This window comes from Argentina anserina, chromosome 1 (assembly GCF_933775445.1).
Source record: "Argentina anserina chromosome 1, drPotAnse1.1, whole genome shotgun sequence".
NCBI lineage: Eukaryota > Viridiplantae > Streptophyta > Magnoliopsida > Rosales > Rosaceae > Argentina > Argentina anserina.
This window is the reverse complement of record NC_065872.1, coordinates 23,697,950-23,712,992: the sequence shown is the minus strand read 5'-3', so window position 1 is coordinate 23,712,992 and position 15,043 is coordinate 23,697,950. Positions and strand designations below refer to the sequence as shown.

Below are 15,043 nucleotides of genomic sequence, written 5' to 3'. Positions count from 1 at the left end.
GGACAATTTTCCGGTGAATTTTCTTGCTTGGTTTCGAACGGCTGTGCTGTGGCCTTCAGTCATCAATCATTGCCTTGTTTAAGGCTTCGCAACATCGATACTCGGTGGTGAGACTGCAAGGTTAATTTGCTTGGTGAGTTAGTGTCAGTGCCAATAATTTCGTTTGGCATTGCTAATTGTTATGTATGTAAGTGTACAAGTGAGATAACTTTTCGAAGTAAAACCAGATCGTTTACACAAGGATAGTAGCAATATCTCACAATTTGTTTCTTTCCACTCAATCAAATCGGCTTTTCTTATGATATATATCCTTCCACTCAACTTGTTTTACAGTTTACTACACAAGAATACAAATGCAGCCACAGGCACAAGTCACCTAGAAATTGAATTATACAAAGAAAGGAGAGCAAACAAAAAATTAAAAAACTATACTGAACGCAAAACTCGGGGGTGCACACATCAAACCGTAAATCACAAAATAAGATTTGCACAATCCATCTCAATCTACAGCAAACCTGCAATCTATTTTCCAGGCCAAGTCTCCCCAGCTCAATGACTAGAGCAACATGGTTGTTGTATGTGTTCAAGAAAGAATGTCTATCAAGTGTACTTTCTGACACCTGGAACCTTCACTCATGCAGCTATTGGGTCCTGCATTTTAGGAGAAAAATGTCATTCATTCACCAAAATAGATATCAGAATACATACTCACTTGACTACTGAACTAGGTGTATTGGGATTGCATTAATTAGTTGTAATGTATGAAGAGTACATTCCCTGCACAAAACCAGTGCGTAACATATGCAATTGCTTTAAAAATTGCTCTCTGAAATTTGTAGCAGTAGATTAAAGAATCAGAGGGTGGATACACACATGTAACTTTGTTCTGCATAAAGAACATGGAGTGAAGCAAAGCCTACCTTTGCTGTTAAGTTTGACACAGCCATATGGAACTTTTCTCTGGTTTTCGTACCCGCAACTTGCCCTGCCTTTGCCACCTTGCTAAAAGCACCATTGAACCAAGCTGCTCCGGCAGTCACATACCTGTCAGCATCAAATGAGAATTGTCAGCTATAATTTGTTCGTACATTTATCTAAACTAAGCTGGAACTAAACTATTGCAAGGTCATTGACTGTGTCTTCGTCTAACTAAAATTTCTTCATCATATCATTTTACATTTACAATTCTATTTCTATGACAGAAAACCCACAGAAGCAAGCCATCACCTAGAAAGACAAAACATGTACACACACTGTGGTTTTATGATTGATAGGTTATTATAATCGTCTTATCCAAGTAACTTTGGCATAAAAAAAGTTGAAGAATCATTGAAGGGAAATATCAATTAAAAGGTACAGCCTCGCAATTCTACCATATGCATGACCAGAATGTATACACTAAAAGTGGCAATTTTTCTAAAAACATTATTCCGGGAATACATTGATGACTAAACAATGTGGTATACCTGCCTACTAAACAATTCAAAGAGTGGCCTAGAAACATCAGTATACAACATGTACATAGGAACTCATGAAACTAGGGAACAGAACTGCATCCTGATTACAATATGTGCAGTCAGAATTGTTCTCATGCAATGTATGCAGTCATTTACATGCTAAAGGACAGAAACCCAAACCAAAATTAGAGGATTATACTTATTTTGGGTTGGCATAAATACCTGCTTGTTTTTACAGCTGATCCTGTATCATTTAGTTTTCTTTCTGCTGCAAATATAGCTGCCATTGTTTTATCTGAGACCTGAAGCCTTTGATCAACAGATTTCACTTTCTCATTAACCACCGAAAGGCCTACTGTCAATTTCTCAGTGAGCCCCACTCTCCTGTCAAAGGAAGTCACTTTCTCAGATGCACTTGCTGTCAACCGATGCTTTTCATCAAATGCTTTAGCCTTGTTTACGGCATCTTGTCCAATAGCTGAACCTTTAGCAAACATAGTAGACACTACATCTTGAGCTCTATTTACATACACCCTTCCATTGTTAGGAGAGCTAGTTTTATCCTGTGAACAAAAGCACACTACCCTAAGCCCATTTTGAAGTTTAAAGGGAAATAGCAACACAACAATTGAGAACCTTAAAGACAAAAAATTATTAATTGTTATAGTTTAGTCTGGTATGATCATCGTCTTCTAGGATCATCAACTACTGCTAGGTAATTTATAGTATAAGAGGGGTATGTGTATAGAATAAACATAATCAATTCCAATCATCCTTTTGTTACACTGTCACTGGAAACCCCAAAGAATTAAACAGTTGCATGCCCAAAGACCCTTGAAGATCATCGTGACTCCACTACACTTGTTTCCATTTCCAGGAACAACACACATATGGTAAAAAAAAAAGTACTTAATTCCCAATATAGGATTTGTTTCGAACAAGTTACAATTCTTAAATATGTTTGCTGGTGTGATTAGCTACCTCAGCATTAGGTGAAACACTTTCAGCAGGGTAAGCACAAACAGCAGTTTCCACCATTCTTACTTCCTGCATAAATTACAATTACACTAATCAACTGCAAGTTTTGGCCAAAGGAAGTGCAGTAAAATACATTTTCAAAGGAACTTACAGGTGTCTCATTAATTGGTATATAATTTTCAACAGGAGATATAGTCACAATCTGATCAACCATTGTTGCTCCCTGCAATCAAAAACACAAGTTCATACTTTTCAATACATACAGCTAAACAGAACAAGATGCAAGATCGTTGAAAATATCTCCCAAAATTATGTATTGAAGAAAATGCCTACGGTGATGGCTGTAATCTCATTAAGGTACATCAGGTAGACATCCAACGTTTATAGGTTGAGAAAAAAAAAACAAAAAACTCGAGTCTTCCCAAGTTTAATGAAGAGAAAATACATTTTACAAACAAGGTAAAAGGACCTAAACATAACTTACGAAAGAAATATAATTATTAAGCACACTGATTTCAATTCCAAGAGAGAGGGAGAGAGAGGAAAGCAATTTGAAAACATACCGATAACAAGAGCGCGATTTCAAGAGCTTTGGCATCCTTGAAAGTAACAAATGCAGTCTTTGATTGCGAAGACTCACTGCACATTGCACATTGCACATTGGACACACAACCAACCAGTTCAAATATAAAGATTATCCAAATTTACACTCTGAGATATTGATAAATTTTATAGATGAACTTCGCAGTCGAAAAGTTGAAACTTTTATATTCAAAAATTCAATCATTTCTGCATACGTTTTCCAGTTGAAGTTGACTGGCTACCTTGATTATTATTTTTTTCCTAATTCTTGATAAAATTAACCAAAAAAAAACTCCTGGTGGGTTTTGATAACAGAATGAAACTAAAGCTTTAACGTATGCATATATGTACATATAGATAAGGGAAATGATAATGTAAAGAATTAAAGAGAGGGAAGAAAGAAAGTACCGTTGGATCTGAATGCGTTCGATCTCGCCAGAGAAGGAAAAGAACTCGTGAATCTCTCGCTCGCTGGCTAGATCTGACAGTTGCTTTACTTGCACAGTTCTCGTCTGCCATTCAAAACCAAATAAACAAAGAAACAAGGGTTACTTAGAATTCATGTTTGTAACCGCGTCTGTATGTATGTGTTTACAGAACTAATAGAGTTTGGGGGGATTGAGAGACACCTGAAGCTCCTGCATTGTGATTGAATATGGAAACAAGGAAGGAAGGAAGGGCCTTTGCTGTGGGCTTGGGGTTTGGAGAGAGAGAAAGACTGGAATTATCCTCCTCTCTGTCTCTCTCTCTTTTGGCTGTTCAACTCTGGTCACATTTAACTTAAGAGTTTTTTTCACCAACAGTCCCTCAATTCTGGTGTATCTACCAATGTGATACCTCAACTCTTAATCGTACCAATGTAATACCCAGACTCTAGTATTGCTATCATTGAAGTACTTCCGTTAGTTTTTTTAAACTTTTCCGTTATCTTGGTGACATGGCAGGTACGTGAGGCCCACAAAGAGGGTTAAAAGACAAAATTAACCTCATCTGAGAGGAGCAATGTTTTTCCCGCCCTTTAATTTGAGAAAGACACCCAACAATTCCAATTTTGGCGCCAATTTTCCCTCCTTACTCCTTAATTTGTGTCTCTTATCTAAACTAAAGAACTACCGCCAACCAGTCGACCACAATCTGATAAAACCTAGATCAATCTCATTTTCTATTTTTACCCTAGCACTTGTTAAACTAACAGAATAAATATAGAAATTTATATGGAACATCTCATTTCCACAATCTCATAAGAATATCAAAACACATAACTTAACGAAATTCAAATACATGTTTAAGTACCATTAGTTGCCACCTTTTATGTTGATCTGCCATGATTTTTGCTTGTAAGAACTAATGGTACATGTAGTTGAATTTCGTTAAGTTATGTGTTTCTATATTCTTATGAGATTGTGGAAATGAGATGTTCCATATAAATTTATATATTTATTCTGTTAGTTTAATAAGTGCTAGGGTAAAAATAGAAAATGAGATTGATCTAGGTTTTATCAGATTGTGGTCGACTGGTTGGCGGTAGTTCTTTAGTTTAGATAAGAGACACAAATTAAGGAGTAGGGAGGGAAAATTGGCGCCAAAATTGGAATTGTTGGGTGTCTTTCTCAAAGTAAAGGGCGGGAAAAACATTGCTCCTCTCAGATGAGGTTAATTTTGTCTTTTAACCCTCTTTATGGGCCTCACGTACCTGCTACGTCACCAAGATAACGGAAAAGTTTAAAAAAACTAACGGAAGTACTTCAATGATAGCAATACTAGAGTCTGGGTATCACATTGGTACGATTAAGAGTTGAGGTATCACATTGGTAGGTACACCAGAGTTGAGGGACTGTTGGTGAAAAAAACTCTTAACTTAACAATCATTATCTCTTTATCGACATAATTAACCCTACACTCTTTCCTAATTTCCCATTTTACCCTCTTCTTCTTTCCACTTCGCACTTCACGCGCACACGGTTCACAAACACATTTAGGACCGGAACCATATGGAACCGATATGGTTTGGTTCGGAATTTAACCAATTCAGCCTCTATCGATATTAGTACCGAAATTTTATTCAATTTTAGTTCGGTTTGGAATCTCAAATTCAAAGACTAAAATTTCGGCGAGAACGGATTATTAAGGATCCGAAATTTAGAAATTTAGAAATTTCGGGAAAAATTCTATTTTAAAAAATAATTAAGTAAATTGATAGAAATTTATATAAAAGCATGAAAATTTTAAATGAAAAATTTTGAAAAATGTTTATTTGATCATATATGTCATAAGAAATTATTATATTATTATTAGTTTATAGTGAGTTATAGTAATTTAAGGTAAAATAATCGTCGAACATTATTTAAAATCTACTTAATATATATATATACCCAAAGGGAAACTAACTCATCACGCCTTATTTACATATGATACATTAAACATGAAATTACATGAGTAATTTAGAACCACATAATATAAGGCATAAAATTTTCACAATCTTCATCATGTTTTTGAGTAAAATATTGAGTATATTTATGAAGTTATTACCCTAAAAAGAAAAATAAAGTTTAATTCGAAATTAGTGTTTTAGTATATTATTTCTCCAAAAGAAAAATACAATTGTTTTTCAAATAATGAAATATATATATATATATATATATATTCACGCAACAATATTATTATGTATTTTTATGAAATTATTAACTAAAATAACAATAAAAAATAATTTTTAAAACGAGATCCATGTGTGCTATTGTGCCACAAATTGTCCGATCAGAGAAATTGTAGTCCTTTCAGGCTATTTGTGGCACACTTTTGTCACATATTCTGAAAATTTCATGATCAAAAGGTATGGGTGACGAGAAAAGTTTGCCACTAGGTTCATCACCTATAGTGCGTGACCCATTCCATTAGGTGACGATCTTAAGTTCATCACTAAATTATGTTTGGGTGACAAGAGAAATTTGTTACCCAATCCCTAAGATTTTGTCACTTTTTAATTATTTATATAGAATAATAATCCCTCTCAAGCCATACAACAATTAACCAGTATAAACAAAAATTTACACATGATCAGATTCATATTTATAGATAATTATCACCAAGTACTTGACACGAGTTCTCATTGCAAATATGAATTGCTTAAATCCAAGGACATGAAGATCCTATTACAAACTATGACTGTAAGTGGGCATCTCTACATCTAGCTGCTACCGCCATATATAATCTCTTCCAAAAGGATACCCCTCGATTAACAAACTTATGCTTCATCTTGTCCAACTCGATCTTCCTTCAATCAGATTTTTCTCTACATACATATAAAAGAATATGTGGGATGACTGAAATTTATGATCCAAAAGTCTATGATCCAATTTAAGCGGGAAGAAAAAACAAAAAACTGAAATTTATTTTAAGAGTCCAGTTCAAGGGACATCAAATTTTACACTATTTTTGACACTTCTTATTAGCCATTAGATTTAAAAAATTTCAATGGTCTAGATTAATTGTGAATGTGATGTCAGCGTATAACACGGTGACAAAGCTTATGACGTGGCATCACAATAAATTGATAATAGAAAGATAATATTAGATTAGCTTTTTTATTAAAAGAAATGATCAATTACATGAATTCTGTTAAAAAAGAAGAAGAAAGAAAACGAAGAACCCTAGCCAGCTACTGGGAGTAGTCTTCTTCAAGCTCATATCAAAAGTCTGATTCTGTTTTCCTTGCCCATGGAGGCCAATTGCATATAACCATTTGTCCAAAGCATCAAAATTTTCCACACTTACATGATTTGGATGATAGATCTAAATTTCCCTGAAAATTTCTGCTAGTAAGTTGAGAAACATAGCTAGAGATCTACTACATCCCAGAATTGAATAGGCATCGAAGCAATCAGAAAGTGATCGAGATTGAAAACCCAATTTAAGTATGAAAACTAAAATAATTATTTATTATAAGATGGTGTAATCTCAAATTCACAACTTTGTTATTCCGATCTTCCATTTATTCTTCTTCAGGAGTTCAGGTCATACGACTCATATGCATGTGATGCATCCTTGTTCTTCTGCTTATATTCATGTTCTTTTTTTTAGTTCTTTCAATTCAATCGTTCTTTTATTTATCTTGCATTATTAATTTAAAATTAATCTTGTTCTTTCTTTTAATAATAATAAATTAAGGGTTTTTTATTAAAAAAAATATATTTTGACCAATGTTCTAAAAATCCCCGCCTAGGACCGCCCGGAGACCCTTGGCCGCCTCAATTTTGGGCCGATTAATCCCCGATTAATCCTCTGGGCGCTGGTTTTTAGCTGTCCGCCCGATTAATGCCTAGAGTTTTTTAGAACCTTGATTTTGACACATGAAATGAGAAAAAAAAACACCTAAATTTCAAAAAATTAGAAAAAAAGGCTGATGGTTAAAACTCCTAAAGTGTAGCCAATCATTTTGTAAAATATTTACGACCTACCATTCTCTAAACAAAACCATTATTAAAAAAAAAAAAGGAACGATCCTAGATCTCAGATCGGTGCTGCTGTTGTGACAGTGGAGACGCTGATGAGGCCGTGGAGGGCAACGCGACGGGAGCAAGAGATCGAGTTCTCGAGTGGTTCTAGCGTCATTAAGATTAGATTAGCGAGGAGATCAGCCCTCGCTGCGATCAAACTTGATGTGGACGAATCCCAGAAGCCCACACCTTCTCTGTCATCGCGACGGGGATCGTCGTCTTCGTTTGCAACGCCATCGATCTCCGACAAACAAAACTTCAATGACGTCGATCTCCGGACTTCGAGGACTCCCTTTGTGTTTCCCTCGTCTTGACCCACATCTGGAGATTTCACCTCTGACGGTCGGCGATGCGCAACTGTGTAGGTGGTGGTGTGTAGATTTGCTAATATGAAAAAGAAGGCGAATGAGGTGAGGCACTGAGGCGGTGGTTGGTTGGGTTCGGTTAGGCTATGTCGGAGAAGATGGTGATTATGCTAGTGAAAATGGTGATTGGGTTCCTATAGTAGTTTCTGGGTGCCCCAATAAGAAATTCAGTTTTTTTTGTACATCTTCAGTTGTCTAGAGGCGACGACAATGCTGCTTCTACTGCTGATGCTCGCTGGAAAAGATGTTAAGCGAGTATATTGTTTCTACTATCACAATAGCTATCACATTGAGTGTCACACATGCTACTTTCACACAAGCTATCACACTACATGTCACAACAGAAAGTTAGTGTGTCAGTTAGTGTGACATGTAGTTTGATAGGTAGTGTGGTTGAGGGTGTGATATGTAATGTGGTTGGAGGTGTGACATCACATTAATATCGATATTTGGATCGTATGAGTTGATTTGAAAAGTTCAAAATCACATAACGCTAAACAAATGTTCGTTATTTCTAGTCATCCTTCTTCTTCTTCTTCTTGTCACAACATAATCACATAAAACAGTGTGATAGTTAGTGTAATAGGAAGTGAGACAACAAATGTGATAGATAGTGTGACAAGGTGTGACAGCGGGTGTGACAAATAGTGTGACAACATGTGTGACATGGGTGTGATAGGTAGTGTGACAGTTAATGTAATAGGTAGTGTGACATCGGTTGTGATATGAGGTGTGACAGTGGGTGTGACAACGGTTGTGACATGTAATATGACAGCGGATGTGACCGTTAGTGTAATATGTAGTGTGACAGGTATTGTGACAATGAGTATGACAGTGGTTGTGATAACAAGTGTGACAGAGGTGTGACAGTTAGTGTGGTAACTAGTGTGATAGTGGGTGTGTCAACAGTTGTGACAGTAGGTGTGACAGTGGGTGTTACAGTTAGTGTAATAGGTAATATGACCGGGGGTGTGACAATGACTATGACAGTGGTTGTGTCAGTAGGTGTGATAACAGGTGTGACATGGCAAGAGGAAATGTGTAAATATGCGAAAATATGTTAAAATTCAAAGGAGATTGATATGAGTATGCTCAGAATGAAGAGAATAACTAGAATTAGGTTTCGCCGGAATTGCTTAGAACACTGCCATCCAAGGCTGCAACTCCTTGCGAGGGTCCTGAGCCTTGTATGATAGTCGGTTTGGAGTGGATAGGGTATCAAATGAAAGAGGCGAGAGAGATCTTTCCAACAATACTAATTTCGTCCAAATCTATCACCGGACGGTAAAGTTATGGCCGAAATTAGAAAATGAATGAAAAAGAAGAAGAAAATAGTGAGTAAAGGCACAACAGTCTAGAAAATATTTAAGAAGTGATTTTTTATAATTTTGTGCTAAGTTTGTTGACATTTTTCTAATTTCCACTGAAAATGTGATGATCTTTTTATAATTGGAAAATAAGTTGTGACTTTATTCTAATTTAAAATGAGGGATGATACATTTTTATAAGTTGGCCATAGATTAATTGTATTTTGTTTGAGAATGTGTAATGCAAAATCACTTGTCACGTCAGTTTGTTGTATGCTGACATCACATTTTCAATTAATCTAAACCAATAAAAAACTTTAAATCTAATGACTAATAAGGAGTGTCAAAAATTGTGTAAAATCTGATGGCCCACCGGACCCTTATTTCAAAGGCTGCCTTAACTTATCCACGAGAAAAAAAAAGTATATACAAAGACATAACTTATTCAGGATGAATAATTGTGTATTATTGAATGATAAGGGGTCCTATATATAGGCATTACAAAACCATAATCCCGTAGGATTCGGAGTCCTAATCTATTACGGAGATGCGAATCTATCTCCTAACATGAAACCTATTAGGCTAAGACACACACAAGGGTAGAATAATAATTCTCCGGGAACACTCCTCCTTGTGTCACATGCCTAGGTTGCATGGTGCACACATCGTTGCCTCGGTGAAAACCTTGTCAAGCAAAATAAAAACCTCTAGGGTAAAAATTAAAGCTTGATCGAAGGAAAAAAGAGCAAAACGCACCATATACATTTGATAGCATCATGTGAGGTAGACTCCCCCTGAAGTCTACGAAACAACTCCCCTTGATTTGTGTCATAATCATGGAGTACAAAGAACAACGTATATAATGTTCATTACATGCTTCTCAAACGTAGTCTTGGGCTAATGATTAATCATTAATATAGCCACACATCCTTAAATCATACATGTTATACTTAGCCAAACTTAGATCTTAGGAAACAAGATTGCATAATAACTCAAAACAAGAGTTTGCAATGAAAATCAGATTCTCGGGTAGAATGACTTTTACTTACTTAAACAGCCATAACTTCTTCGTCAAAATAGCTATCAGTGAACCGTAAAATGTTCTGGAAAGTAGACACCCGTGGCTTTCCAATGACATAAAGTTCACAACCTAATCTGATCGGAGCAGTTCACAGTGCTCTGTCGAAGTTGACTGACTTGCAAATTTCCGGACAGAACTGTCCTACTTTGCTAAAACGGCCATAACTCACTCAATTTGATAGCTATGAACAAATGGTTAGTGTCCTTGGAAAGTAGACACATAGACCTTTCCAAAGGTACCAATTTCACCATATTTCACTGAGCGAGCTGTCATATAGGTCTCATTGAAGTTGACATATGAAACTGGACAGATTCTGATTTGTCACATTCAATGTGTCTTTCGCAAAGGAATGGGGGAATGGACCAATGAATGACTGATTTTGGTCCGAGATGAAACCGTACGTATCCTTTATGCTACCAGTGTCGACTGCTACACCAAGGCGTACGTTGATGTTGCTGGAGCTGCTGGCGGCGTTGGTGTGGATAGGATTTGTGTTGGTTCACTAAGTGTAGAACTAAACTCATGTCAAATGAGCAATGCAAGTCCAATGACGATGCATAGGCGTAGAGTTAATCACGTCATAATGAAAGCAATAGTGTCCCAACAACACTTACATATATGAATCTATAGCTCATTGAATCTCTTCATCATCTATACTTAGATGAAAGAGATAATCAAGAATGAGCTTTCATATGAACACATATGTGTATGAGTTCTTGCAACCGATTGTACTACGTTTTCTCGAACGTCGCAATCTGATTACATAAGCTCTCCGTGGTCTGGAGGCATTTAAAGTCCCTCGGGCACTCTCATATCTGCTTCAAGATCCCTTTACAGATATTCTATGACCACTATCATATGCTGCAAATCAGTTTTCATGGACACTACTACTGATCAAGTAGCGGAAAGCAATTATGTCCATAACGAGAGAATATAACTCATCGTAGTCAATACTAGGATAATGAGACAATCTTTGCGCCATAAGTCCTGCATATATCGCATGACTTCATCTTTCTCATTACACTTACGAACAACGACCAACATAATAAGTCTAGTTCAGCCTGTATTGATTCTTTCCACTTCGGTCAAGTTGCTCATCGTTGATACTTTACAACGGAATAAGAGCATAAACGAATACATCATCAATCATGGGAGATCAATCCATTAAACACATGTGTGCGCTGTATACGATCAATTTGTGAAATTTTTATTCTTCTCTAATCATCAACAAAAGGAGTCTGTAGCGTCCCACACAAACTTAGTTGATACACATGTTTAGAGAATATCTCTTGATGATGGGCGAAATACTTATGCCTACGCACTTCGCTTCTTTCTGGTTTTGATTCCAAAGAATAATGGTCTCCCCCTCATCTAGGCAGGAGCCAAGACCGAAGCTATGACCCTTACTAGTCCATCTTTGCGTTTGCCGCCCTTGTTTTGTGGTGCAATACGACGAGCGCCGACAACACCACAGCGTACGATGGTGCCATCGTCGGCTTCCTTCCCACTGTCAGGGATGGTGCCTACAGTGCTAGGACCAGGTCATATGAAATTCTCCCATATTATGAGAGTTCCAACCTTACCGGCACATCACAGCATTTATGTGCGATCTCGTCACTTTCGCAATATCGATAAAGTCATTGAGCATCAAATCTTTGACTTTCTAGAGGTAGATAATGCGTTGCACATTTACTCACTTTGAGTAGTGCGGGATCTTAATGAGACATAGTGCCACACCACGTCAATTCCTGGCGTTAAAACCGGAATGGGAGCATTCCATATCTCCCCCTAACGACGGGAAGTATGTCTCATCAAAGTGACCGTCAGCTAATATCGCAGGATAGAGATCAACGGTCGTAGATTGGAAATAGCGGACAAGTGTTGGTGATTCATAAATCATAACCAACCAGAATACTTAATCGTTTCAAGTATACCCATTAAGATAACTACAATAGAGGCACATAAACAACTTTAACCAAATAGGCGTTTAATGAAAAGAACGTTGGGATTGTATCCAGTAACCATCTGGTACGCACTAAATGCTTGGCAAGTTGTGGGTCTAAAACAAATAAGTGTCGCTGCATGCAACATCATTACATATCTCCATGCAAAAATTGGTAGGTTAGTACCCATAACCAAGTCCGAGCTCTACTAGATCGTGTAATGAATGAACATGAGGAATAATATGTTCAACAACGATCCCAGTAGATATGCAAAATGAAATCATCAAAGTCGTGGAGGTGAACTCTCCAACAATATCCAATCAAATAGATTTGAGAGGATGGGAAGGGTGGTGAGCCCTTAGTATGATGATCATAGCTAAAAACTTTAGCAACTGCAGCGTTCCTTGTGGAAAGCAAAGCGACGTGTGACCAGTGCGTGATAACGTGTTTCAAGATGAATACTTGTGTATTATTGAATGATAAGGGGGCCTATATATAGGCATTACAAAACCACAATCCCGTAGGATTCGGAGTCCTAATCTATTACGGAGATGCTAATCTATCTCCTAACATGAAACTTATTAGGCTAAGACACACACAGGGGTAGAATAATAATTCTTCCGGAACAATAACAATATTGTTCTCTCAATCACTGAAGCAATGTGAACTTGACTGTATATAGATGCTTATGACCTAACAAGACTAAAACAGAACTTAATTGACCATTAAGTAGAGAAGATCGAACACGTACAACATCTAACTATCAAAGTATCTTAGAACTTTAATTTTGAGCAAAATTAGAACCCCAAATCGAGAAAACTCAGTATGCACCTTTAGATCCCATATGAAACAGGCAGCCGTACGTATCAAACTAAGTATAAATTAACACTGCTCTAAAACGCACGATGTTCAGAGTCGACTTTCATACCTACGCATCCATTATCGTCTCTATTCCTCGACCTTTTGGCTCTCTTTGGTTTTGGTTACCACCCCTGAATTTAGCAGCCTCCACTATATATCATTTGATCATACAATTAACAAAAGGTACATAGGAATCTATACGTGTCCAGCCATGTAGATGGCTGGAGGACTGAGGACCAAGAATTCCACAAGTCCAGCAATCTTGATGCAATAAAACATGGGGCAATAGCACTATAGTTGACTTCTCCCACATTGCAAAGTAGACCAACAAACAATGCTATATTGATGATGCTTCCCTGCAAAATCACCATACAACTGAGATGACTCAAATTTGCCTTTTTTAAATATACATGTCAAAACTAACAACCTACTCAAAGAACCGAAAATGTACAACTTACATATCTTTCAGCATTTCGGCCACGGTGCAAAAAACATATACTAATCGAGGAATATGAGGATTGACCTCCTTCTCATCCTCATCGAGCTTAGCTGCTGCAAGCCCAGCATTTAAGTCTTCTTCCAATTCAGTTTGCTTATGATGATATTCTCTATAATTGGATATGGTAAATTACCATCAAATCTCTATATATAGACATCAGGTGTTACGACTATGATAGTACTTAGTAGCCTCCACATTACAGCTTTGCTATATACCAATTTTGTTACTCCACATAAATTGAAGAATGTCAATCCGACGATCATATTCCAAAAAGGCCGGATAGCTTCGGAAACCATTTAATTGCATGACACTAAAAAATCAAAATGAAAAGCACAAATTGTTTAGAATTTCATCATCTGAATCACATACTACTATTGCCTTAGAGATACCATTTGCAGTTAATGTAAAAGCAAGTAATTTGAGAAACTCCTTTTGGTTTACACCAATCCCTCAAGTAGTACAATATAAAAGATGAGAATAAGATGCTTCTTCTCATTCTACCATATGTATCAACAACATGTATGCAAACAATATGAAGAACAGACAGAAAACTTATATACACACACACGCACCTATGATGCATGGATACGTCCAGAAAAGTGAATGTCTGTATCGTATTCGTATCGGATACAGGTACGGGTCGGATACCATCTACGTATCCAAAGCTGAAAATACGCACCCAAACTATGTAGTATATGTCAACTCTGTGGATACGGTCAGAGTACGTTTTGAATACGTTTTGGGGTTATAATTGTCATTGTCACGTAAATAAAACTTAAATCTAATACCCTCCCTCCCTCAATAGTATTGTTTTGTTTTATTTGAACTTATTAAGTATTTAATTCATGAACTTATGTTTATTGTAAAATTGATGAGATTTAGGTGTTCTAATTGTTTGTTTGATCAAATTTTAGAATTTAATATATATATATATAATATTATTTTACAAAACGTATCCAAAACACTACATTTTAGAAAATAACGTATTCTGTGTCATGTTGTATCCGTATCCGTATCCCGTACCCGTACTCGTGCATCATAGACACGCACACAAACACATATACATTCTTACAACATGATATATATATATATATAGGACACTAGAAAGTAGAAACCTCATTCTGAAAATCAATTTGCAACTTAAAAATGAGCTAGAAAAACCAAAAGAATGAAACTTAAAAGTTATAATCTCAACCAGACACCGAGGTACTCTTATTATCAATGAATCATCAACAAAATAGATTTAAACAAAATATGAAGAGTACTGCACTTATTACCGAATGGATGAAGAGTTGTTCGTCGGCATCTTCTCGCAGCTTCACCGACTAGCAAGACGTTAAGGACATCGGCAAGATCGAACCAGCTGAGGTGTTTGAAGAGCTTAGCTCTAGAGGAGTTTTTTGAGGAGCAATGATAAAACGATGCGTTTTAGGAGCCGCTACCTAAGCCTCGTCGCCGTTGCCGGTGAACATACTTT

General features: G+C 36.7%; 1 protein-coding gene across 1 annotated transcript; it reads right to left on the bottom strand.

Moving 5' to 3' along the window:
* Window positions 1-243: 243 nt before the first annotated feature.
* Window positions 244-3,780, bottom strand: LOC126788849 (binding partner of ACD11 1). Its single transcript, XM_050514863.1, has 8 exons — window positions 3,647-3,780; window positions 3,426-3,529; window positions 2,999-3,074; window positions 2,587-2,658; window positions 2,439-2,504; window positions 1,680-2,020; window positions 921-1,044; window positions 244-651 (listed from the first exon to the last, which is right to left on the bottom strand). The coding sequence occupies exons 1-8, from the start codon at window positions 3,659-3,661 to the stop codon at window positions 634-636; spliced, it is 816 nt and encodes a 271-aa protein (XP_050370820.1). The 5' UTR covers window positions 3,662-3,780; the 3' UTR covers window positions 244-633.
* Between the last annotated feature and the right edge of the window lie 11,263 nt (window positions 3,781-15,043).

Bases quoted from the DNA above. Each gene is read 5' to 3' on its own strand.
- LOC126788849 (XM_050514863.1), bottom strand. The intron at 2,659-2,998 runs GTATGTTTTCAA...TTTTGATTGCAG, and splicing joins AAATCGCGCTCTTGTTATCG to GGAGCAACAATGGTTGATCA. The intron at 1,045-1,679 runs GTATTTATGCCA...TGATGCTGACAG, and splicing joins TCAGCTGTAAAAACAAGCAG to GTATGTGACTGCCGGAGCAG.